We start from the raw sequence: 25,656 nt of genomic DNA, 5'->3' as shown, positions 1-25,656 counted from the left end.
GGTATTAATAGCATGGGATCTATTTAATGTTTGGGTACTTCCCAGGTACTTGTGATTTGGATTAGCCACTGTTGGAGACAGTTTACTGGGCTTGATGGACCCTTGGTCTGATCCAGTATGGCATATCTTATGTTCCTATGGTCCTATTTGTCTTTTAGCTCTGAACTGGGTCTAAAGTGTGCAGCCTTATTTTAATTACCATTCTATTGTACTTGTGTATTATGTAATGTGTTGTTGGTTGCGCACCATTCCAGTCAGCTTTTGCTAAGTGTACAGTATATAAAAATTGGAAAATAAATAAATAAAATAAATAGATGAGGTCTCCAAAAATGGGCAGGTGCAATACAGTGTGCTCAGCCTAGCGCACATCTTAATGAGCAATTGGACCAATATTTTGGACACGTGAGATTGACACCCGATGCAATAAGGGGATTAGCGGGTCCAAAACGCGTGTAGCTAATAGCGTTCATCACATGTAAATGCCTTGTAGATAAGGCTATTACCCCCAATGCAGAAAATAACCACTTGGCTAATGCACCCTTTGTAACACGGCAAATTTAACGCCAGACCCAGGGCTGGTGTTGTCAACCCACGAGTGCAGGGCTCAATTAAAACCCCAAACAATATTGCTTTCTGTGGTTTCCACTTCAATAAAACCTTTCTTATTTTACAGATTCGGCATGTTGCAGCGAAAAACCGTCAAGAATTCATCCATTTTACTATTTTTCCTTAAGTCATGAAATGGTTCACTTTAATTTTTCTGCTGGCCATTCCCTCATGTAAGTATGTAAGGTGTCCTCTTTCAAATGAGGTTGGATCAGCCAGTTTATGAAGTTCTGAGGCGGCGGGATAAAACGGCCGCTCCTATTGAGCGTCTGTTTGGTGACTACTAGTCTATGCCCTCCAAAATGGTATTTGTCCCTTGCATTTCTACACATCAAATGCATAATTTTGCCTTTTTTTAAATAAATTAAACTGCATTCATCCTTTGGACTTCCAGTTCCGAATGACCTGGAAATTCAAAGGAGGAAGATGCTACCATGACTATTAAGGCACAGCCTTGGATGAAATATAAATTAGAGCCTCACTACTTACTTACTGTTGGTATCTTGTGAACAACCAGGGTCGTAATATTTATGTCAGCCACTGATTTACTCATGTGTGATTGTATAGGCACAAATGTCAAAGACCCCTGCAGCGATTCGCCACTAGTTTTAGGAATATAGAAAACTCTGGTCACTATGACTTACGTCAAGTGCCGAATCCGCACATACGGAAAAAACACTTTGATGATCTGATTTCTTCCCAAACCGCGTTCTGTCGGCTGAGGTCCATCAAATTAATAAACTCCTCACAAACCGTGGCACCGTCCTCATGCTGCCCGCATGGAGAAACCCTGACGCGTTCTTCCAACCCCTGAATCCAGTCTCCCACATAAGCAGACTATTGGACGGCCGCGGGGGCAAATGCCCCCTTTTTTTTTTTTTTTTGCCTTTGGAATGAAAAGCCCGGATGCCCCAGGGGACAGAGGATCCCTTTGGGCTTTTGCAGGGTTTTCTTTTCCCGCTCCTTGCTCCCGCCCCCCACCCGTGCCCTTTTTTTTTTTTTTTTTTTGGAGTTGCACGCGCCCACACGGAGGCGGGGCCGGGGGCGGGGCGGGGGCGGGGCCGGAGGGCGGGACGGGGAGGAGGCGTGCCCTGTGAATAAAAGCTCTGGCTATGGCCGTGAAGGTTTCAGAGTGCGGAGGGCTAGGCGGACGCTGCGATGATGGCTGTGTCGGGCGGGCGGCTCTGCCGGCGGGGGTAGCGGCGCGAGCTGCTGAGCCCGAGGGGGGGAGGAGGAGGAGGAGGCACTGCACGAGCGGCGCGCTGGGACAGGGGTTCGGCAGAGCTGTCCCGGCACAGCTGGAAAAGTGTTCCTCTCCCACACTTGCTTTCCGGTCCTGGCAGCAGGTGCTTCGGTCTCTTTTTTTTTTTTTTTTTTTAACTTATTCGTTGGTTGCAGGATGTCCGCGCTCTGCCGGCGGGGCTGCTGAGCGGATCCGGGGCGAGGGCGTGCGCGCCCCCCCCCCCCCTCCCAGCAGCACCACCCCCGCTGATCGGAGATGGTCCCGGCGCCGTCGCGGCTCAGCCTGTTCTCCGCGAGCCTGCTCCTGCTGCTGGCGGCCCCCGGCATGGGCTGCGGTCCCGGCAGGGGCCCCGTGGGCCGGCGGCCGTACCTGCGCAAGCTGGAGCCGCTCCGCTACAAGCAGTTCGTGCCCAACGTGCCCGAGAAGACCCTGGGGGCCAGCGGGAAGGCGGAAGCCAAGATCACCCGCAGCTCGGAGCGCTTCAGGGAGCTGGTGCCCAACTACAACCCGGACATCCTCTTCAAGGACGAGGAGAACAGCGGAGCGGACCGGCTAATGACCGAGGTACCGCCGTAGGGCCCCCGGCGAGGGAAGGGGTGGGGGGACGGTGGGATACGGTCACACTTTGTCTGGGATGTTCTGCTCTGTCTAAACTCACTCATCAGCTTCCCACGGCTGAGGCTTAAACTCTCATAAAGAAAAGCGAAGACCGAAGTTGTCGCCCAAAACGTTTTGCTGTAAGACCTAAGTCTGGCGTCACATCTGACAATCGCGACTTTTAAATCACGTGCAGGGATGAGGGTGACACCCCCCCCCCCTTAGGGGTCAGGTCGCCTGGGCTGAACACCCACAAGCCCCCATCATATTGCGGGCAACCTTGTGTTCGCACGAACACTCGTAAGGATGCATTTCATATACCCGGCTGAAGGCAGTGTTGTAGGAACCAGTTCGTGCTAGAGCTGGTTACACAGTGACCCGAGCAATGTCTGCGAGCCAGCAGGAACTGGGTATCCTACATGAATAAGAATAACGATGCCTTACAGCATCCCCTCTCATTTCAGTATGAAGGCATCACCTCTTGCTAGAGCAGTACTGAAGTACTTTCATGTGCCTTATTCCATCCTGAGCAACCTTAAGTCATAGATTTCTCAGCCCTAACTTACCTATTGGTGGCTGATCCAGCACAACACTTCCTCCTACAGGTGGCAGTGGCTGTAGCACAGTTCTCTCTCCTCTGGATGTATTGGTTCTGGCACAGCACCCCTCTGGGCCTTGCACTGCTGGGATTTTGGTGCTCTAGGCCACTGCCTAGTTTGCCTATTGGAAGCACTGGCCTGCCTGGACCTCCCCCTCCCCCCAGCTGTTTCAGCCTTAGTGTTTCTTCAGGCAAAGATGGTAGGTGCTTACTGTCAACTCGGATTTCAACTCTTTCCCTGCTCTGATTGGATTTGAGAGCAGGTATCTGGAAGACCTGTGTAACTAAGGCCACTAAAATCATCCAATCTTCTCCCTCCCAGCAATCACTGACCCTGAATTTATTGTACTATGTTGCTAAGGTAGTGACACAGGAAACTGACTCTTGTAACTCTTGCCAAGAACATTAAAAAAAACTCTAATTTGGGATAGTAAAAAAAAAACTTTGATATGGAATTACTTGGTAATTGGTTGCAGAATTTGACACAATTAATGATAGCTAATTGGATTAACATTGTAAATCCATATAATTTAAGGAAAGCAACTGTAACAAATTTAACTCAAATATAAATGGTTTACAATTAGAAGACAAAGTACAATGCATAACATTCCTGAAAGCATTGTGAAGGTGAGGACATTACACTACTGCTGAGTGTCTCTCACTTCTGATATGAGAAGACCCATTGAGGGTCACTTTGAAAGCCATTCCCATAGATAAAACAGCAATTTACCCCCAAATGTGGGCTTTTTGAAAGTTCCCAGTCTATGTAAAAGTACACATGAGACTGGAGGGGAGAGCAATAGCTTATCCCTGGGAGTAAGCAATGAGGAAATGCATCTGCCATTGTGATCTGGGTTAGGTGCAATGAACATCTGGTCTGACCAGCATAGCTAACAGGCCAGTGCAGTAATCTGCATGCTAATAAGATGTATACTGGTTTTCAGTGCACACTTAACACCAAGATTATTTAACTTTTGATGCAGTAAGCTAATTCATCAGGAGTCAAGTGTAATCTTTAAAATGTACATTTGATACAGGCCAAATGCACATTTTAACTCCGGGAGGAGGCATCCCTGACAGGCTTCTGCTGCTACTTAGCTGGATAAATCCTGATTTATCTATCTGACAGCAGGTAGTAGCCACCAGATAGATAAGTATGGACTTATTGACCATCTGGTATGTTGTCCAGCTAAGTAGCAGCTAACTATCTCTTGCTTGGGGGGGGGGGGGGGAGTACCTGCAAAACAAAAAGCAGGTGACAATCTCTGGATTTTTTTTTTTTTTTTGCAGGAGCAACAGTGAAAGCAAAACTACCAAGCCACTGCTTTGGTTATTGATGCAAAACTTGTGAATAAAAGTATGCATGGAGCTTGCACTAATGCAGGCAGTCTGATTGTTCCTGTAAGTCCATGCTAAATATTTAGCAAGTAATCATCCAGTAGTCATAAAAAGTTGGGCTTGCACATTTATGAAATCTTCATAAGTACCAAATATCTCCATGTCTGAACAGTGCATTCTATCCAGGGCCTCTGGTCTTCTGTAATGTCACATCTGCCCCTTCCCAATGGATTTGCTGGATCCTGTGGAATTGCCATGGGACCAAGCCAGGTCTGCTTGGGTGGGAAAAAGCAGAATGCTTTTACCCAATTGCAGTGCTTTCACCTGCTGCCACTGCCAGTTCCCCTGTGATTCCCCACTTCCTCAACATGCAGGGCCAGTGCTTCCATTAAGCAAATTTAGGTGGTTGCCTAGAGCAGGGCTTCTGAACCTCGTCCTTGGGGCACACCAAGCCAGTCAGGTTTTCAGGCTATTGTGAATATGCATCCAGTAGATTTGCATGCACAGTTCCCATTGTATGCAAATCTCATGCATATGCATTGTGGATATCCTGAAAACCTGACTAGATATGCCAAGGACTGGGTTGAAGCACTGTTCTAGATTGCCAAAACTTTTGGGACAGCAACATCTGCCAGCATGATGCTCAGTGCTGTGCCAGAGCCAATACCACAGAGGGAAGGAGTACTGGCTGCAGCCATTACCACCAGTAGAAGGAAGTGCTGTACGAGAGTGTCAGTAGGCAACTGGAGGATGATGCATGACTGAAGGTGTGTCTAGGATGCTAAATACTATTGTAGCAGCCCTCCCAATATGTTCCCCATGTAGAGGAGAGCAGCATGTTGGGCTGCATTGTTCTCTGCTAGCTGGGCCCAATCACTACTTTAAAAACAGCAGTCTGGCCAGCAGAAGAGGATGCAGCCAGCATGCTACTACTCTACTTGTAGGATGTGGGGGGGGGGAGACTGAAACCGCAGAGACTGGAAGAAAAAGGGAATGGTGCAATTGAAGGGCATGTATGAAAGGAGAGAGGCTGAGTGGGTCAAGAGGGAGAAGCTCATGAAACAGGGCCGAGGCTGGCAGGAGGATATGAGGGGTTATAGGGAAAGGCTGGGATATGAGATGATAAAGAAGGATTGGTAAGTGTACAAATATGTAGGATGGGTGGAGAGGAAAGTAGAGTACAGGATGAGGTTGGAGAGCAGGGCTGAAGCTAGCAGAGGGACACTTCCCTCCTTTCTCTGGATCTTTTGTCATTGTTCCTGATTCTCCCTGTGCCTTTATCCCGGTCTTCTCTCTGCCCCTCCTTTCTCCCCAGCCCCAATCCATAAAATCCACATTAGCTGGATGCAAATGTCAGAAAGCACTCTTATAAAGATTACATCTTAATAGGCAAGTAGAAGTAAAATCAGTGACAAGTGCCCCAGAATCTTGAAACTTCTGCTGCAGGAAACAAGGGCCGCTGATGAACTTGTGCCTGATCTCGGCTGTGAAGTCAACTTCTGTGGCCAAGTTTGGTTTCTTACAATGAACCCTCTTCCTTCATGCTACAAGGGAAAGGTTATTTGGCATGGTTGGGCCTTCTATGTGCATCTCCCTACTTGACAAACTGAAATCCAAATCTGTCCTCTGGTTTTTTTTGAAGTCAAGGCATACCTGCTTGTTGAAGTTCTTGATGAATGAATTAAAATGTTGGTTTTGGGAAATCTGTTCCATCCAGCTGAGATGTCACTATTTTTGCTGAAATTGGTGTGCTTAACATCCTTGTTCTTACTCCAGTTTTTTATGGTATATTGTCTTGCAGCTTTGTTCATTTATTTATGGATACTAATTTTTATTAGAACTATAAATAAAGCAGGCTATAAACTTTAAAAATTTTCAGCCATCTTCCCTGAAGAATGCAAGTATGCTGACGGGGTAGGAGCATTTTGTTCATGTTTCCTGTACAGTGTTAGTATTGTAGACCTTAATGACTTTTTAATAAACATTAAGTTTAAGCATGCCTCAGGAATTATGGTTTCAATCCGCAATTGCCATGGTGCTGGAGCCTCCTGCTTGCTCTAATACAGTAACAGAGGCCCCTGAAAGGAAATCTGCCATGTACTGTACAGCCCCACACGTGCACACTGCTGGGGCTCAGCTACTGGAGGTCAGTGACAGTGGACAGACAAAATCTGTCACAGAAAGGTAGGACAGCACCAAATAGGAAACCTATCTGCTTGGCTATGGCTCCTGGCCTTTTCCTGTACCTCAGGTAGCCTCTGGCTGATAATACTTGACTTTCTGCTTGTTCTAAAGGCTCTAAAATATCCTAGTCTCATTTCCTCTTATAAGTGCTATCCCTCCATTTTGTATTGTTTTGCATATTCATCAATAATTCCAACAAGGTGTTGGCTTCTGAAATAGTCCAACTCCCAGTGTGTACAGCACTTTAATGTCAAGATGGGGAGAGACAGATGCTTTGACCTGGGTAAAAACCCATTTGTTTTTAGGAACATTTGGTAAAGGGCCTGGCCTTGTCACTTCTACTACTGAGTAATTCATCCAGTGTCAACGCTTGCTTATTTTGGGAAAACCAATTAAGTGCTGAAGCCACCACCTTTTGGCTGGGCAAGTTGCATATAGTCTAGCTACTGAGTATTTCACCTGATATGCTGAAGATGACTTTGTAAAAGACCAAGTCCCTAGCATCATGTTTGTCAACAAGGTCATGCTGCTCTGGAAGTTCTGACATAAGCAGGGCCAAAATTAAGCTGAAGGTGCCCACAACCTTGCTGCCTCTCGCTTTCTGGAGTAAAACCCTCCTATACCAGTGTTCTCCTTATGGGTGTCATGCTTCAATTGAGCCTTGGAAATGATAGATTAGCAGCTAGTCTAGATGAACTAAATTAGACATTTACTGCTTGTTCTGTTGAACATAGGAGGAAACATAGCCACTAGTGCCTATGGAAACATATGGGTACTGCTTATTCAATATCTATATGAATGACTAACATCGAAACACACCACTTTTTTTTTTTTAGCTTGCTTATAACATAAGCAAGATTGTTACCCTGGGTCAGACTAAGGGTCCATCAAGCCTAGTGGCCAATCCAAGTCACAGCTAGCTGGTAAGTACCCAAACATTAAATGTATACCATGCTCCTAATGCTGGCAAAAAAAGCAGTGGCTATTCCCTCTCCATAAGCTTATGGACTCCTTCTCTAGGAACTTATCCAAACCTTTTTAAAACCCAGCTATACTAGCTGCCTTAACCACATCCTCTGGCAACAACTTCCAGAGCTTAATGGTGTGAAGTGAGAACTTTCTTTGATTTGTTTTAAATGTGCTATCTTTACTTCATGGGGTGCCCCTAGTCCTTGTATTTAGCTGAAAGCATACATAAGATTCACATTTATTAAAGTTCTCTTAAGACATGTTAGACCTCTAGCATATCACCCCTCAGCCATCTCTTCAAACTTAATAGCCCTAACCTTTGGCCTTTCCTCATAGGGGAGCCATTCCATGTCTTTATCATTTTGGTTGCCTTTCTCTAATGCAACTCTATCTTTTTTTTTTAGATGTGGCACCCAGAATTGTATACAGTATTCAAGGTGTGGTCTAACTAGGGTGCAATAGAGGCATTAGGACATCCTCTATTTTACATCATTCCCTTACTAATAATTCCTAACATTGCATTTTTGGCTGCCACAGCAAACACACAATGTAATATCAACTGAGGCCCAGATCTTCCTGAGGTAGTAGATTCTATATTATGAATAAACATGGTATAACTACAGCATGTGTGACTTTTGCCCTCTATGTATCACCTTGCACTTGTCTACATTTCATTTGCCATATGGATGCCCAATGTTCTAGTCTTGCAAGAGCCTCCTGCATTTTATCACATTCTGCTTGTGATTTTTAACTACACTGACTTTTGTCATCTGTAAAGTTGATCATCTCACTTTTATCCCTTTCCAGATAAAGTATAAATAAATTAAAATGCACTAATCAATCTACAGATTCCTGAGGCTCGCTACTGAGAGTTGACCATTCCTACTGTTTTCTCTTTCAACCAGTTTGCAAGCCACAAAAGGCTATCTCCTATCCCATTAAATTTTTCTTAGAAGCCTCTCATGATGGATTTTGTCACATGCCTTCTGAAAAATCTAAATGTTATACAGTGTACCACTCAAACATAAATGATGTAAAAACATATGAAGAAAATAATTATATATTACTGTTTGAATTTAAGTTACTTGTAGGCATGTTCTAATACCTATGCCAAACAGTTGTACTTACAGTTCAAGACCTCCTTTGAACATGTGTTAAGGTAATCTGAAACACACTTCCCAAAGTCCATCCAGGCCACCATATTTGCTAAGCTATGGTATCGTCAGGCTCTATGAACAAATGTCAACTGCAATACTGGATCAGATAAAGTCAATTATGCCTAGCAGCCTGCCCAGTCCAGATCATGTCTGTCTTGCTCATGAGTAGGGATAGTGCCTTTCTCAAGTCTGCATGCCTGATAATGGTTTATGGATTTTTTTCCTCCATGAACTTTTCAACACTTTTTTTTTTGTTTTGTAATTCAGCTATGGCAATTGCTTTTACCATATTCTTTAGCAATTACTTCTATACTTTTTGTGCCAACTAAAAAAAAACCTTTTGCCACTGCTGTTGTAAATGTACTACCTATTTAGCATCAGGCAGTGTCCTGCTGAAAGGTGGAATATAAATGAAATGTAGTATTGGAAAGGGTAAATAACTGTGTTCTGTTAAGCTGTCCTACCTTCTTTATATCATGTCTCTTGTACAGGCTAAAGAGCCTCAAGGCACAGAGGTCCTATATATACCCCTTTTTAGCATTGTGGCTGACCTCCTCTGAACTACATACAAGGTGCAGTGATACAGGAGTATAAAGATCCTGGTCTTTCATTCCTTTCTTAATATTTAACCTTGTTTGGTTTTGTTTTTTTTTTTTTTTTTTTTACCATTGCCAGGCACCAGCCTGAGGATTTCAGTGTTGTCCACAGTAATTCCAAGATCCTTTTTGTGGCTGGTGCCATCCACTATAGAATGCAGCAGCATGTGCCTATAGTCTGGATTATGCTTCCCTATACTAATCACTTTAGGTTTGTCCTATTAAACTTAATTTGTCATGTATATGACAAAGGTCTCTTTACAATTCCTCACAATGGGTTAGTGAGCTGATAACATTAAGCAATTGGCTCATCTGTAAATCTGATCACCTTGCTCATTAATCTCTCTTCCAGATTATTTATAAATAGAACAAGCAGTGGTGTTAGTACAGATGCTGTTGAGAGAAATGACCATTTAGTCTGCCTCCCGTCTCCTATCCTTTAGCCACTTACCATTGCCATTTGCCCTGTGACTTAATTTCCTGATGGAGCTGCTCATGAGGGACTCTAACATCCTTTTGAGGACTCCAGATCTATCATATCAACCAGCTCACCCTTCTGCACAGATTTTTTTAACGGTAACAGCTTTGCGAGAGGGAACTTTCCTTTGTTACAGCCATTGTCTGTCCCATTAATCTGTTTAGTCGGAGGATACTCATGCAGTGCTTCCATGGTGGCATGTGTTTCCTGCTTGCAGACTGGGGCTTGCTGCTGTGAGGCCAAAAGTGAAGTCCATAATGCTGAGTGAATCTACAGTCTGTCAGGGCAAGGACTATAAAATCCTTGCTTCTCCATAGGGAATGGACCAGGATGGCTTCACAGAAGCTTTGTGAACCTGGAGTAACTTTCCATACCAGCAGCTGTTTGTTCACCTACTCCACCCTACTGGCCAATCAAAACTTGGAGCCTTTTAGTCTGGCAACTGCTTCATTGCTCCAGTCCACACCAAACCTGTTCTCGCACAATTCCATACCAGACAAGAACCTACACTATTCATTCCTCGGGCTCTTGCCATGGGGGGTGCCCCACATGTTTCTAGAAAGGTGGGGTAGGGGCCAGCTGCCCACCTTGGCTAGAGCTAGTGGCTCAGAGTATCCTTTGCTGAATTGCAGGAGGTTGTCTGTACTACTACTTAACACTGCTGTAGCACTACATGACACAACAGTGCTGTACAAACATACAAAAAGGCAGTCTCCTCAATAGAGCTTACCATCTAATAAACATACAGGACCAGAGACTTGGCTATTTCATAAAGCAAGACAATAGTAGAAAAGAAAATTAGTTAACAAGACTAAAAGCAGACACGTGGGCTTCTGTTAATGGACTTTCTTTCATGGGGGGTTTTTCAAATTGTCAAGAGGTCCTGCTTTTGGGCTTCATTTTATCCTAACATCTGCCTTGGGCTGGTCTAAGCAGTGTTGTAGAGCCCAGCGGTAGGACAAGAGCAGGGGGACTGGTAAGGAGCCTGGATCATGAATTGTTGAGAATTAGGCAACAGCAGGTTCAAAGTTCAGACAAACCCTTTCCCTGTGGTTAATGCCAAGGTGTGTGTTTGTACCAGCAGCGATGGGGTGGTTGTGGTGTCGCTTTATACTGGCCTCAATGTGGAGCACACCAGTGCTGCTTTAATGAGGAGCCTGCAGAGGCATGGCTAGCTCCCTCCAGTAGAAAGGATAAATATTCCAGGAGGCCTGAAGAGCTGGCCATCTGCACAGCTCTGTTAGAGGGTTCCAGCTTCAACTGCCAGGGCCATTGGTTCAAAGCCCGTTGCCTCTGCCAGTTCAGTGCTTGAAACTTTAAGAAGCTTGCAAGCTAAATGCCAAACAAACCCAGCAATAAGTACCCCCTCTGTTCGTCGTATGTTTCTCTATTGCTGAGAACATGCTACGCAGGTGACAAAAACTGTCCTGGTGCTGACTACCTTACCTCAACTAATCTCTGCTGGAATCACACGGTTGGAATCGCACTGCCAGCCAGCCAAAGAGGAAGCAGCAAATGGAGAACAGTAGATGCCCTCTGTACTGTGACCATTGCAAGAAAACGTCTGAAGTGCCACAGCAACGTCCTCACAGCAGAGATGACACCAGAGGAGATGGGGGAAGATGTACTTTGGAGATCTTGCCACGGGCATTAACAAAGGTATCGTTGGCATAACTAAGCAGCTTCCTGCCAGCGCAGAAAAGAAATGAACTGCCTAGAAGGCTCTACATTGCTTCCATACCCCTGGTGGCAGGTCAAGAGTTGACCTGGCAAAAATGGAGGAGGTACTTTACTAGACCTATGGCCCTTGATTTCTGCAGTCTGCCTCTTTTCCTCCCCACCCCCCCTTCTGAGCAATTTTAGTTTTTCCATAGCTGAAGGACAAACCCCTGCACAAGGTGAGATCTTGAGGCCACCTAGAAAGTGTTGAACATGTTCATGTCCTATTATGTTTGTATGCGGCCTTTCTCAAACCAATAGGCTAGGTAGAAAGAAATGTTTGCCAAAACCCTCCCCCCCCAAATGGTCAAGGTTTAGTGCCCAGAATGATGGCTTGGGGGGTGGCATCATGCTGCCGTCCTTCCATCCCGCCCTGGTGACTGCTTGCTTCTGTAGATGCTCTGATCTGGAAAACCTCTTCCCACCCCCATGGAGCTGGCAGGTGGGGAGGTCCCTCTAGCAGGTTCCTGTTCCCACCCTGCAGTGCCCTTTGCCTGTTGGCCTTCGCTTCCTGACACCGCTGGGTGAGAATTGCCCCGCTGAAAGGGCTCTTTGTGGGGAAGCTGAAGACTCTTGCTGGTATTTTGCTGCTGAACTCGGATTTCAAATTCTCGCTGAGTTAAGTAATTCTGGGGATTGTACTGAGGAGGAAGAGATGGAGGAGAATCAATAAAATCACTTCATGTTTTAATGTCTCGCCTTCTAGAAAATCTTTTGTTTTGTTGTGTGTTTTTTTTTCTCTCTCTTGCTCTCCCCCCACCCCCTTCTTCTTGTCCTCTTCCTTCCTCCCTCCCTTTCTCTCTTGTGTGAGGCTTTTCATCAAACCAGTGCCTCTTGTGTTTTGGCTGCTCCCTGCTTGCCCCTGTGGGGCTGTGCCTAAGAGGAATGAGGTGGCAGTGAGGTGCTGTATGGGCACCATTCATGGGGTGGCAGCAGGGCATGGCAGGGTTAATGGGGCAGGCCCAGGAAGGGAGAGGAGAGAATGCGAGGCACCCGGCCAGAACCCAAGAGAAATATTTCCATCGACAATCACAAAGCAAAGAGATTTTTTGCTACAGTTAAAGAAAAAAAAAAACAAACCACTGTGCGTGGAGGGAGTTGTGGGGGGGGGGGGCAGATAACGGGATCTAAAACCTGAAACAGCTCTGCATGCAATCAGGAGGTCTTGGGTGTCTGTCTCTCTTGAGTAAAAGAAAGCAGCGTGCGTGCAGTGAACACACGTTTAATGTTTAACTCAACTTTTCCGACAAGCAGGCAGGCTTTTCGCTGCTGCTCTGTCACCTCTGTATTCGTGGGCTTTTATGGCTTTCTATATTTTCTTGGGGAGGGTGGGGATAGGGTTGCAGCATTATCAGCTGGTAGCACTTTGAAAGCAATACAATCGAGCCCGCCTCTCCCAGCAGGAGGCGCTGTAAGGAATGGAGCGGGAGCCTCATTGTGAAAATGGGAGCTCTTTCAGGTTCCTCCCTCCACTGTTCCCTTTTAAATTGTTTTCTTTTTGTGGGTGTACAAATGTGCACGGTTTTGAGAGGGAGAGGCTCTTCCCTCCCCCCCCCCCCCCCCATTATCCCTCCCTTTAATTTTTTTTATGGGGATGGGGGGGTTATGCATGACAACTGAACATAACTTAGTAGGGGTTTCCCCTGTTATGTGCTCTTTCCATGCCAGTGCTGCCTTCAGTGACCCAAGCACTCTTTTTTTTTTTTTCTCTTTCTTTGTTCCCTCATTCTCTCCCCTTCACTGATGTGTCTTATATCTTATTCCGCCATGGCTTTTTTCACACACCTTGCAGCTCTTACCTTCTCTGCTCCACTTTCCTTTCTCCCACACTTCCATTCTCTCCAGCTCTTCTCTTTTCCCACCCCTCCACACTTTAAACCTTGCCTTCACCCATGCATCATACCAGGAGGCATTGCTCCTTCCCCCTATTTTCCCCACCCCCCCATCGAGGTGGACTGCAGGCAAGAGGACACAGCTGAGTGGCTACAAGAAGTAGAAGGCAGCCAGGAAGAACAGCAAGCTTCTGCTCTGCTCCCCTGCCCAGCAGGATTATAGGTGGCAGCGTGGAGGACTCGTACTGTCGTGGCTGGCTGGCCCCAGGCACCCAAGAAGTAGAGCTAAAAGGCAGCCAAGGCCTGCTTGGAGGAACAGTAACTGCGGATCAGGGGCAATAAAGTTGTGTGGGGGGCATATAGCCTTGCACTTCAGAGGAAATATTGTCCCCCCCCCCCTTCCCGGGCCTTTGCTTGGTGTGGGGACAAAATATAGGAGCAGGTGCCCTTCACTACCATGCTGACCCTGTCAGCATTCCGGGGCCTGGATGCGGTTAATTCACACTGGGTCTTGCGTCCTCCTAAGGTCAGCCCTGCCCCCTTTCCTATTTAGAATCCTTCAAGTAACCCAAGCTTTAGAACAATTTGAAAAAAATGCAGGAAAATCAAGTTAATTGCTTACCAGCTAAGCAGGTAACAGTTATTAAAATGTACCAGAACTGGAATAGCAGTGATCTAGCATTGTAGCCTGTAAGGGAGGTCGGTTATAAAATGTTTCCTGCATTGTGCTTACCTGCTCATGCTGGCCCTCTCCACCGTCCCCCTGTGCTCACCTTCCCTCTCTGTGAGCTATTCTGTAGTGGCCTAGGCCTTACCACAGTTGTCATCACCTAATGACATCATGATGGCATCACCATTGCATCGGGCAGCTCACTCATCCTTCATATTTCTGGAGAGGATTTATTGCCAATTTTCGGGCTGATACAGTAAAGTGCGGCCGCAGTTACTCCGTTTCTAACCCGCTGTTTACTCACAATTTGGCCTCGTAAGTCCAACCCGTGATTCACTATCCCTTTTAACCCATCCTTACCGCTTCTTTAAATCAACGGGTAACCCTTTCCGCCCGCGGCATGTATATGAGATGTAAATGATCGGATTAGCTATTCCCTCCCATTCAGTAACGTGCGCCCCGACTAGCGCCCTTTTAACCTGCAGTTTAGCCGCGTCTTTAACCTGCTAAATTACCGCCTACCCTTACCCCTGTGTTAGAGGCAGGGGTAAGGGTAGGCGGCAAACTTTCCCCCAGCCCCCGCTCACATGCCCTGGCCGCCGGTCTCCGGGGCAGCCCCAGTCCTCTCTCCCCTCCTCGCGAAGCAAGGCGCAGGGCAAAAAGCGACTCGACATGCTATTAAAATATTGTAAATAAAGTGTAACAAAAATTAACTTACTTTTTCTTACAGTCCTCTCTGCCCTCCTCCGGAGGCGCACACCGCGGCTCCCCTGCCTCCCGGGGGCAGCCAGTGGCCCCCGCCGGCGAAGATGGATGAATGCCCGCCCGTAATGCACGGGCGTGCGTGACGTTACGGCGTACGTTCATACGCTTTTGCTGACTTGGGTGCTCAAGCCAGCGAAAGCGTATGAACGTACGCCGTAACGTCACGCACGCCCGTTCATGTGCCTTTGCTGACGAGCGCCCGTGCACTACGGGCATGTATTCATCCATCTTTGCCGGCGGGGGCTGCTGGAAGCCGCTTTCGCCGCTGGCTGCCCCCGGGAGGCAGGGGAGCCGTGGTGCGTGCCTCCAGAGGAGGGCAGAGAGGACTGTAAGAAAAAGTAAGTTAACTTTTGTTACACTTTATTTACAATATTTTAATAGCATGTCGAGTCGCTTTTCACCCTGTGCCTTGCTCGCCTTAGGTTTTCTTTTGATTAAAGTTGGGATCCACTTCCTGGTACCTGTCATTTGAAATGACACATGAAATGATAGGTACCTCCGTACCCAGGATACTGTATAGGCGCTGTATAGCGCCTATACAGTAAAATGGATTGCGCTTCATGGACGCGCGTTAGACGCGTCTTGCATTTGCTTGCCATTTAAATACAGTATCAAGCGGTAGGTGATCTGAACTGTTCGCGCAGCAAATGCGGGTGGGCCGGGTACTAATGCACCTCTTTCTACCGCACCGTACTGTATCGGCCCGTTTGAAGGGTATTCAGTTTGTCTGGGGTTTTTTTGTTTGTTTGTTTTCAAATGTGCCTCATCCACCACCTCACAGCTTCTTGAATTGATATGAAGGCTGTTTAGTAGTTTTGGCCATAATCTGACACTGGAATGGCCAGAGCCCAGGATATGGACTGTTATTTATTTATTTAAAAGTATTTCTATACCGTTTTTACAAATACAATTTTATCAAAACGGTTCACAAAGATAAAGGGTTGCTCTCTAGTTCTGGTCTTGCATTGAAGGACATGCTGGGTCTTCCTCGAGTCTTAGTCTACCCAACTCTTGCTATTGGTAGCTGAACTCCTGAGCATTTGTAAGCGGCACTGTTGGCAAAAGCTGGCATGCCTGGCTGAATATGTCTGTTTGTTTGGGGGGGGGGAGCACTGCGGGCTACTGTACCACTTCTATAACTCAGCCTGTGCTTGAACAGACAAGTCTGGCCTAACCTGCTGCAAACTGCAGCCACAGAGAGCTTGAGTGAGAGACCTTGGTTTCCTGTGACTTGTTATAAATTTGAGGGCCTTTGTTTCCCCTCTTTCTCCATGCCCTGCCCGTACATGCATTTCTGATCCTGCCCTTAGCCCGTGTCCACGAGAGAAAGCTGTGTGACTACCAACCGTAGCTGCTCGTGATAATTCCCTGTCAGTCCTCTTCCGGCTCCTGCTAGCGCTGAGCCTTCTTTCAGATGCATAAGACAGAACCCCAGGAAAAAGGGCTGGAACTTCCAGTCTGGTGCAAGATGGGCTGGAGGAGACTGCTGGGGGCTGCAAGGGAGCTGGTTTCATGTAACTTTAATTTGCTGCAATGTGAAAACTAATTGTACAATCTTTATTTGGGGGGGGGGGTGAGGGTAAGAAGTATTTTATAGGGAAGAAAAATTTGGAAGGAGGGTAGGAGAAAGGGAAGTGGGGTGTAATATATAAAATAAATGTTCGAAAACCACATCCTCTCTAATGCACCCTGCTACCTTTTTAGACCAGGATTGTCCCTGTCCTAGTGTCCTCTCAGGCAGAGGGTTGTCTAACCCCTGCTTTTAAACCTTCACTGTCTTCCCTCCTTTGTAACATAATCCAGCACTTGACTAGACTCAAACGTTCTTCCTAACATGCAATCTAAATTCCACTGAAATGCCCACCCCCAGCTGTTTTCCTCAGTGGAGAGGGAGAACAACCCCGATCCCTGCCTTCATTCTAACCCACCCCTCACCTTGCTTTATTTAAAAATGATGAGGTGACTGTTTCGCTCTTCCAGGTTAAATAGTCTGCTCCTTCAACCTACCCTCATAAGTCTTATTAATCAGGCCTCACACCACTTGTGTTGCTGTTCTCTCCACTTCTTCCAACTTCTCCACATCCTTGAAGGGTGGGGACACACTCACAGTGGCCTCGCCAACATGGAGTTGGAGTGAAAGAATTACTAAAAATGCGGTAGACCTAATCCTTTTGAATAGATCCTAGAATAGCGTCGCTTTTCTTTAATGCAGAACCCCTCAAAAATCCACTGAATGACTGAAGTTCATTAGATTGTCACTTAAACCATTTTATAATGTGCGCTGAGGAGCGGGAAGTGAGAATGAAAATTGGGCAGTCTCATCTATCTAGTGTCACAGGTTCATGCCACTGGCCACTTGCCCAGTTGTAGTCTGGCTGGAATTCTCTGGTTACATAAGAAACATCCATTGGTTAAGCCTCTGTGGGGTACTTTTCCATGGTCCTTCTGCCCGACTCCTCCTTGCATCTTCCCTGGTATCACCCTCAGAGGCTCCTCAGACCAGTCTCTATTGCCTAGATTTTACCCCATTCTTTCCAGGGTGTCACAGCTAAGAGTTCAAATCCTCTCACCCCAGTTGGGGAAGCTGGGCTTAAGCACACATAGTCCCCATTTTATCCCAGTGGTTTAAAGTCTCTGTAGCTTTACTTTATCGACCCACATCAGTCTCAAACTCATACGATAAGAAAGCAACCCTTGCCTTAATCCTCCTGCGCACTGCATGCTGCTCACAGTTGCTTCCTGCCCAACCTAAGCTTGGCTGCACTCTATGGGCCTGGATCTTAGGGAGCCAGGCCCTACTGCCACCTCCTACCCTAGTCTGCAGCTGGGGTTTGTGCTTCCCCTATCACTAGGGCTGCAACCACATCCATCCCACAGCAGTGTTCTTCTTCTGGAGGGCGTCTCCACCTCTCATCTCCCAAGTCCATTGGCTCCTCCTTGGGGCTGCTCAGCACCTTCATCTCCTCTGTCCCTTCAACTGGTTCCAGTAGAGCTCTCACCCTTCTCTATCCACACCTGAGCTTTCTCGCTCTCTTGATAGGGCAAAGCTTGGGAAGTTCCTAGCCTTCCAGATCGCTGTGCCTTCTGGGAGTTGAAGTCCACCTCCTATTCTGATTTCTTTTCCATACTGGATCTTTTCCCCAGGTTTTCCTTACAGCCTGCCTGCTGTGTATTCAGCAGGGGAATAGAATACCCATCACAATACTTATAAGGAACTTTCTGCTCTTTGGGCAAATCTGTTATTTCAGTTTTTATACAGTGCTTTGGCAGAGTGTCCTCCAGGGACACAAGTGCAGCGTGAAAAGAAGAGTTATGGGATAAGAGCAGGGTCAGTGCAAGGATATTAGAAACCCTAGGTCATTCAGGGCCTTGTGCACTTCCCCCCTTCCCCAAAGAGTTTGATAATTAAATTTAACAATCATGATGACCCCAATCATCTCTCCTAGGATAATCCTGTAAAAATACATAATTGGACATTTAATTATTATTTTTTTTATATTAAACTTTTTCATGTGTGTGTGTGTGATATAATGTTCTAGAAATCATGTCCATGTCTGCATGTATCATCTGTTGTTCGTGAGGATGGACTGTAAAAAAAAAAAAAAAGAAAGAAAAAAATCAAGACATACATACATTTATAAATTGAAAGAAATTAATATTGCAGTGGCTGAAGGTTATCTCTGAAAGGACTGGCTACCTGGGCTGAATGCAGATATTTCCTCTTACTGCTCTCCATACAAAAAATAATTCGAATCATGTCGCCTCCGCAATGAGACTATTAACTGAAGACAGGAATCATTTTATCTCATTACCAAGCACTCTGAAGTAAGACACACATCACATATGTAGCACATCTCCTATCAGAACAAGCCAGCCAGCTATAGAAACTACACCTTACCAGAATACATCACCTTGGTCAAAAACAGATCCTCACCAAATACAGATTAAGGGATCACAAAGTAAAAGTAGAAATCTGCAGACAAAAAATTGAACTCTTCTTTGCTCTACCTTCCATTCCAGCCTCGTTTCTCTCGCCTTCTGTCCCTGCAGCTGTGCAAGAGGGGAGGAGCTGAATTAGGGTGCAGAGTAATTGTCTACTCTGCTCCATCCTCATCTCAGTTCCTGCTCTCTGCACCACAGTCTGAACCTTGGGAACAATATAAAAGGTTTTTAGAAATATAGTCACAAAGTAAATCGAACCATTAAAAAAATACCTAAAATACAAAAATAAAGCCATGGTGAAAAACAGTATTTGATGTGGCTGTTTATTTGTATGCAAGAAAGAAGTGAAGACAAACGGGCTGATACAGTAGTACAATGCGCTCCGACGGAGCACACTGTTAACCCGCCATTGGACGCGCGTTTTCCCTTACCCCTTATTCAGTAAGGGGCGGGAAAACGCGGTTCCAACCTGTCGAACCTAATAGCGCCCTCAACATGCAAATGCATGTTGATGGCCCTATTAGGTATGCCCGCGCGATACAGAAAGTAAAATGTGCAGCCAAGCCGCACATTTTGCTTTTAGAAATTAGCACCTACCCAAAGGTAGGCGCGATATTAAGACGGAGGTCCCGAAAGGTAAAAAAAAAAATTGTGAAGTCGGCCGGCGGCTGTCGGGTCGAAAACCGGACGCTCAATTTTGCTGGCATCCGGTTTCCGAGCCCGTGGCTGTCAGCGGGCTCGAGAACCGACACCGGCAAAATTGAGCGTCTGCTGTCAAACCCGCTGACAGCCACCGCTCCAGGGCAAAAGGAGGCGCTAGGGACGCACTAGTGTCCCTAGCGCCTCCTTTTGCCCGTTTCTACTGCCGGACCTAATTTAAATACTGAATCGCGCGCACAGGAGAGTGGCGGACTCTACTGAATCGGCCCGATAGTGATTAAAAAAGCCTTGATAGTTCTGACAGGCCAATGCAGAGATGTGCATTCAGCCACAGCTTCACGCACATTTAAATGTTTGTTTGGTGAGCATAAACCTTACTGCCGCTGTTGCAAGGAGTTTTACTGTGCGTTCTAAAATGGGAGCACTTCTTAGCGCTCTGGCATGGAAATCCCATGCAAATGAGGGCATTAAGCAGTACTCCCCAATGCAGCGAGGTGCATTGGCCTAAACCACATTTCATAGTGCTGAAAACTCCTGGGTCAGAAATGGAGTTAAGTTTTCAGCACTGCTGTGCGGGGACATAAGATCTGTATAAAAAAATCTTTCCTGCTCTGCTGCCACTTAGGGGCCGATGCAAAAAAAAATTGCAGCGAAAGCAGGCGCTGAGTAATGAGCACCAAGGCACCTCTCCTGGGGGTGCCATGCAATATTAAAATTAGGGGTCGTGCTGTCAAGGAGGTGCTAGGGTTGATTGCGTGCCCCTAGTGCCTCCTTCACAGCGGGCACCTGGGAGAAGTCAGCTGTCCGCCTGTTAAGAAAACAGATGCTGAATTTATCGGTGTCTGTTTTTCCTAATCTGCGCCCAGCCACGGGTTTGGGAAATGGAAGCTGGTTAACTGCTGGCACTTTTTTTTTTTTTTTTTTAAATCTTTCGTTCCTCTGATTTAATATTGCCTTGATATTAAGTCGGAGGATGTACAGAAAAGCAGTATTTTCTGCTTTTCTGTACAACCTTTTAAGGGTATTGGACGCACACATTTTTTTTACTGCAGGCGGAGTGAATAACTAATGGCCTCATCGACATGCATTTGCATGTGATGAGCGCTATTAGTTTCCCAGTGCGTTGTGGAGGTGCTATTCCCCTTATATATAAGGGGCTGTGGACGCACCTACACAACCCACGTCCAACTGCGGATTAAACAGTGTGCTCCGCTGAGAGCACTTTATTGCATTTATCCAGCTATATTTGTTCTTTTTTATTTTTTTAATTCTCTGCACAGTCTTTCTTCCTGGTTCCCCTCCCCCCCCGAGTAAAATGTGTGTTCGGCACTTTACAGTTAATGCTCTTTTCCTAACTCCTGATGCATTTTTTTAATCCAGTCATTAATATTGTGCAGTGAAAACCAGTGCTCAGTTTCTTAAGGGCCCAGCTTGTGGCATCGGCCTGTGAGCTGGTGTGGCTGGCAGGATCTGTAGTTTTTGCTGTGACTGCAGAGGTTCTTTGCTGCTCCCCTGAAGTGTCTGCCTAGCCTATTGCCTTTAAGTTGACTACGTTTTTGTTTTGGTTTTTTTTTAAGTTTTGCTAATCTCTACGTATGCTCAAAAATGTTATAAATAAAGAGTTTCAACAACAACAAAAAAAAAAAAAGTTACAGATCAGCATAGGGCTGGGCAGAAGTTTATTTGAAGGTAGAGATAAGGAGGCCCAGCCGCTTGAGGCAGGGGCCTCATAATTGGGTAGGTGTGCTGCAGCCAGCTCTGAGGGGGGGGAAGGGTGGGGAACATGTGGCCAATAGGGCTCATTGGCTGATTTGAAACCAAGCCAGGAGCCCATGAGAAAGGGAGGGATAGCAAGGGCTCAGAAACAATAGTGGAGAGGGAGTTGGTAGCACATTAGCCCACAGAGATTGAGAGAGCAAGGGGGTAGTGACCAAGTAAGGGGTTACTGGTCCCTACTATGGCAGGGCCCTCACCGGCGCATAGGGGGCTGCTTTGGTGTTTGGAGGAGGGTCCAGGCATCAAAGATTACACATAGCAGGACGCTTATGAGGGTGCATGAAGCGGGGCACTATTAGCCTATTAATTGGCAGAGGGGGATGGATCTGCGCCATGCATGGCACAGACCAAGATGGTGGCTGGTCTGGGGGTGGTCAAATGGCATCCTGGCACAAATAAATAAGCGTGGCCTGCAAGGACGGCCGGGGGGGGGGGGGGGTGTGTGAGGCGGCAGCACATGCCACGGCGGCATTCACGGAGCAGGATGCCAGTGGGAACCACCTTCACAGAGCAGAAGGTTGGAGGGCTGCTGCCTCACTAGGACAGCAGCAGCAAGCCAGGGGGGGGTAACCCCACGCAGTCTTTGCCGATGGGAGGTGTAGGCCAGCCTTATAAAAGGTTAATGTTAAGTTTGCATAAAGTATTTCTGTATGTTGATGATTAAGTTCATGCTTGTTTGGCTGTGGCCGTTTTTATCCATTCAATAAAAGAGCGTTATGGGCCTTGTATTGCGTCATTGTTGATAAGGGGGCAGGGGGTGGGATGCCGGGAAGCAGAAAAATCAGCCTAAGCTTGGTTTATAGAATGCGCACAGTACAAGACCGGTTGGATTTCTCACTTCCTAATGTTAAGCCCCCAGCAAGACCACCTTCCATCTGCATTCCCTTCTTCATGTCTGCTGCTCACACACACAAAAAAAGTCTGGCTGTCCTCGCTGAGGCATCTGTCTTCTGTACTAGCCCACATCATCTTAAAACGTGTTCCGCTCTTTCCTAGTGCTCCCCTGGTTCATGCCCTTTTCTTTCCCCCAGACTAGATTAACACAGCAGTCTCCTCACTGCTTTAGGACAGATCCTCCATTCTCTCTTAGACTTCCAACGCAGCTAATTAGCCTCCCATATTGTTAACCCTACCAAATCTGCATTACCCTCGCCATTGGTTTCCCATTAAATACCTAAATTATATATATATATTTATTTATATATATATTTTTTTTAACCAGAATCTTGGACTGTTTTCCTAGGCATGTAAATTTGACATTCATTTGAAAATGCCTGTGTGATATTAATCCATATATGACTTTGAGTTTTAAACTTTTTTTTTTCAAGTTTCCCTATGCTGCTGATGAAAATGATATAAGTGACAATCTAGGGCAAGTCGATCATTCTCTGGTTTTCTGCAGTGGCAGTGCACAGTGCTGATGTTGAACCACAGTGCCTGTCCCTTTTATTTAAAAAAAAAAAAAAAAGTTGTACCTGTAAGTCTGTGCTGGGTTTGGACCTCTGCTTTTGATTCACTTTCTCCTAGCATCTCCATTTTTTTTTCCCCCCCCCCTGTGCAGCGCTGCAAAGACCGGGTGAATGCTCTCTCTATCTCTGTGATGAACATGTGGCCGGGGGTAAAGCTGCGGGTCACGGAGGGCTGGGACGAGGATGGCCATCATTCGCACGACTCCCTGCACTACGAGGGCCGGGCCCTGGACATCACCACCTCGGACCGGGACAGGAGTAAATACGGTATGCTGGCCCGGCTGGCGGCGGAGGCTGGATTTGACTGGGTGTACTACGAGTCCAAAGCTCATATCCACGTGTCTGTAAAAGCAGGTAAAGGAGGAGGGGGAGGGGGGAGGGGAAGGCAAAGGGTTTTGTTATGGGGTTTTTTTTAGAACTGAGCTACGGCAAACCCGAGCCTTCGTTCTCAGCCAGCTACCCGGGCTTTTGTGTCCCTCCTCCCAAGACACTTAGCACAGTCATTGGGCAGTGATAGGCCTTGGCCCTAGGAGCCCTGCAGGGACGGGCCTTAAATCTGGCCCTACTGATGCTGATGGTTTTGAGACTCCCCCCCCCCCCCCCCCCCCCGGCTATGAACACGCTGCCTCCGCAGCAGACCCGGCCAGGGAATGCCTTCTGCGAGGTGACGGATCAGGGGGAGGGTTCTGAATGCCTCTCGGGGTCTCTGCTTCATTCCACCAATCCCCCTCTAGGGCAGGATCTCCCTGGTTGGGGGGTTTCCTCACAGCTGCTCTGTTCTCTACTTTCAGACAACTCCTTGGCAATCCGGCGGGGGGGCTGTTTCCCCGGTACTGCAATGGTAACCCTGCGTAACGGAGAGAGGAAGGGTGTGGCCGATCTCCGCCCTGGGGACTGGGTCCTCACTGGCGATGGAACAGGCCGCCTAGTTCCAACAGAGGTGCTGCTCTTCTTGGACCGGGACCTTCACCGCAGGATGTCCTTTGTTGCCATAGAAACGGAGGGGCCCTCGCGGAAGTTGCTCCTGACTCCTTCGCACCTGGTCTTTGTGGCCAGCGGTGTGACCAATCGTTCTGAGGACTTCACCCCCGTGTTTGCCAGCCGGGTGCAGGCGGGGGATTTGGTGCTGGTGCACCATGAAGGAGGCGGCACTGTGCATCCTATGCAAGTTAGAGGGGTATGGAGGGAGGAAGGGTTGGGGGTCTTTGCCCCGTTGACCTCACATGGCACACTGCTGGTTAACAGCGTGCTGGTATCCTGCTATGCAGTCATGGAAAATCACCAGTGGGCACACTGGGCTTTTGCTCCTCTGAGGCTGTTGCATGCCATAACTGCCTTGCTTCCACCTTGGGGGTTTGGTGCAGGGAACAACTGCCCCCCTCATACAGGGGTCCACTGGTACTCGAGGCTTCTCTACAGACTGGCAGAGGAGCTGCTGGGCAGGGATGTGCTTTACCCTTAATGAATCTTAGACAGATTTTATATTTGGACAAGCTGGAAGATCAGGAGGGATGGGGGACAAGCTGGAAGATCCTGGGGAGAGGCAAGATGGAAGATCACAGGATGGGAAGTGGGAGATCCATGCAGGTGAGAGAAGGTGCTGAAGGAGAGTGGTTGGGGGGTTAGTACAAGAGGCATTGCTTGAAATTCCAGGACCTCCCTAGGTGTGTGTTAAGTTGTTCTTTCGGACCCTATTACTGTTTTAATGTATTTGGCTTGCTTCTCCTGCTGACAGAGGTCCAGTAGAGTTGGTTGCCAGCACTGCCAACTTATCCTGCCACATCTCAAAACTTAATGTCCCTCTCTCCCTGACCTCAGTCTGTGTCTCCTCTGCTGGGAAATGTCTGTCCCATCTCCTCCCTGCCTCCAGCTGCACTATTGCCAGGATCTTTTCCCTTCCTGAAATGATAGTGATCAGCAAGCATTGGCCAGCCTGACTTCCAGGCCACTCGCCTCTTAGTTTTGTGCTGCCTTATTGCGTGCCCCAGTCCTGTGCTCTGGCTTCAAGTCTCCCTTTCTCTCTCTCTCTCTCTGGTATTCTAGAGTGCATAGGTGGGGCAGATGAGAGATCTAGGTTAAATACAGGGACAGAGGAAGGAAAACATTGGCAACCAAAACAAGGCACACGATGCCCAAAGGAGCAAATATTCATGCAGGGAAGAGACCACGACAGCGAGTTGTGGGACATTTTGGGACCTGACTCAGAATTGTGCAATGGCATAAATGTGTTTGACATAAGTTATTCTGAAGTAGGGAGGAAAAGAGACAGAGTAGACACTGGACCAGTCCTGGAAAGCTGCAAACTGGTCTTTGTTTCTGCACACAGTGGCTGAAGGGGGGGTTTGATATATGTATTTTGGCCATCCTGAAACCCCCCTGGCCAGCTGCAACCCTCACAGATCTGACTTCAGTGATCTTATGCAAGGTACAGCAAGCACCCATAAGTGTGATCTTGAGCTTGCAAGACTCCTGCAGAAAGCATAACTCTGAGGGAGAAGTGGAAGGGCTTGGAGCTGAGCAGCCCTTTGTATGTCATGGTTCTTTGACTCCAGATTGTCCACGGCTGTGTGGGCGAGCCCCTCTGGCCAAGGGAGAGAACTGTGCATGGACCAGTGGTGTGCTCACTGGCTCGTTATGTGTATGTGCTGCGTGTATTAAAGCACAGGGTTCGAAATTCTTACCCTGAACGTTTTCTCCTTTTGGAAGGGGTCCCAATGTTGTGTGTTCAATTCAGCCAATGAGAACATGAAAATATATATATATATATATATATATATATATTTTAGACACATTTTAATGTAAAACTGTATAATAAGAGAACTATTAACTCATTCTGGCCCTGAATCACTTAGAGTTTATTTTTCTACTGATAAATTGTAATATAATTTAAGTGACCTGGGCTTTCACTGGATTATTTGGTGGATTTCTCTGTATAAATGTGGTATTTTAACAATTAATATTTTATGTGCTAGTTTTGTTTAATAAACTGAATTCTTGCAAATTTTTTTTTCTGGTATCTCATTGGCAACGTTCACTCCAGAACTCCTGGAGGCCCAT

At 46.9% G+C, this 25,656-nt stretch overlaps 1 protein-coding gene across 2 annotated transcripts; it reads left to right on the top strand.

Moving 5' to 3' along the window:
• Nucleotides 1-1,752: 1,752 nt before the first annotated feature.
• DHH (desert hedgehog signaling molecule) lies at nt 1,753-25,597 on the top strand. Of its 2 annotated transcripts, none has more exons than XM_029594663.1 (3): nt 1,753-2,413; nt 22,692-22,866; nt 23,391-25,597. In XM_029594663.1, the coding sequence occupies exons 1-3, from the start codon at nt 2,105-2,107 to the stop codon at nt 24,059-24,061; spliced, it is 1,155 nt and encodes a 384-aa protein (XP_029450523.1). In that variant the 5' UTR covers nt 1,753-2,104; the 3' UTR covers nt 24,062-25,597. The 2 variants fall into 2 exon arrangements, with proteins under 2 accessions (XP_029450523.1, XP_029450522.1); XM_029594662.1 differs by having other exon boundaries at nt 22,692-22,953.
• Nucleotides 25,598-25,656: the final 59 nt, after the last annotated feature.

The sequence above is a fragment of the Rhinatrema bivittatum genome, chromosome 3 (assembly GCF_901001135.1).
Source record: "Rhinatrema bivittatum chromosome 3, aRhiBiv1.1, whole genome shotgun sequence".
Classification (NCBI taxonomy): domain Eukaryota; kingdom Metazoa; phylum Chordata; class Amphibia; order Gymnophiona; family Rhinatrematidae; genus Rhinatrema; species Rhinatrema bivittatum.
This window is presented reverse-complemented; position numbering and strand designations above follow the sequence as displayed.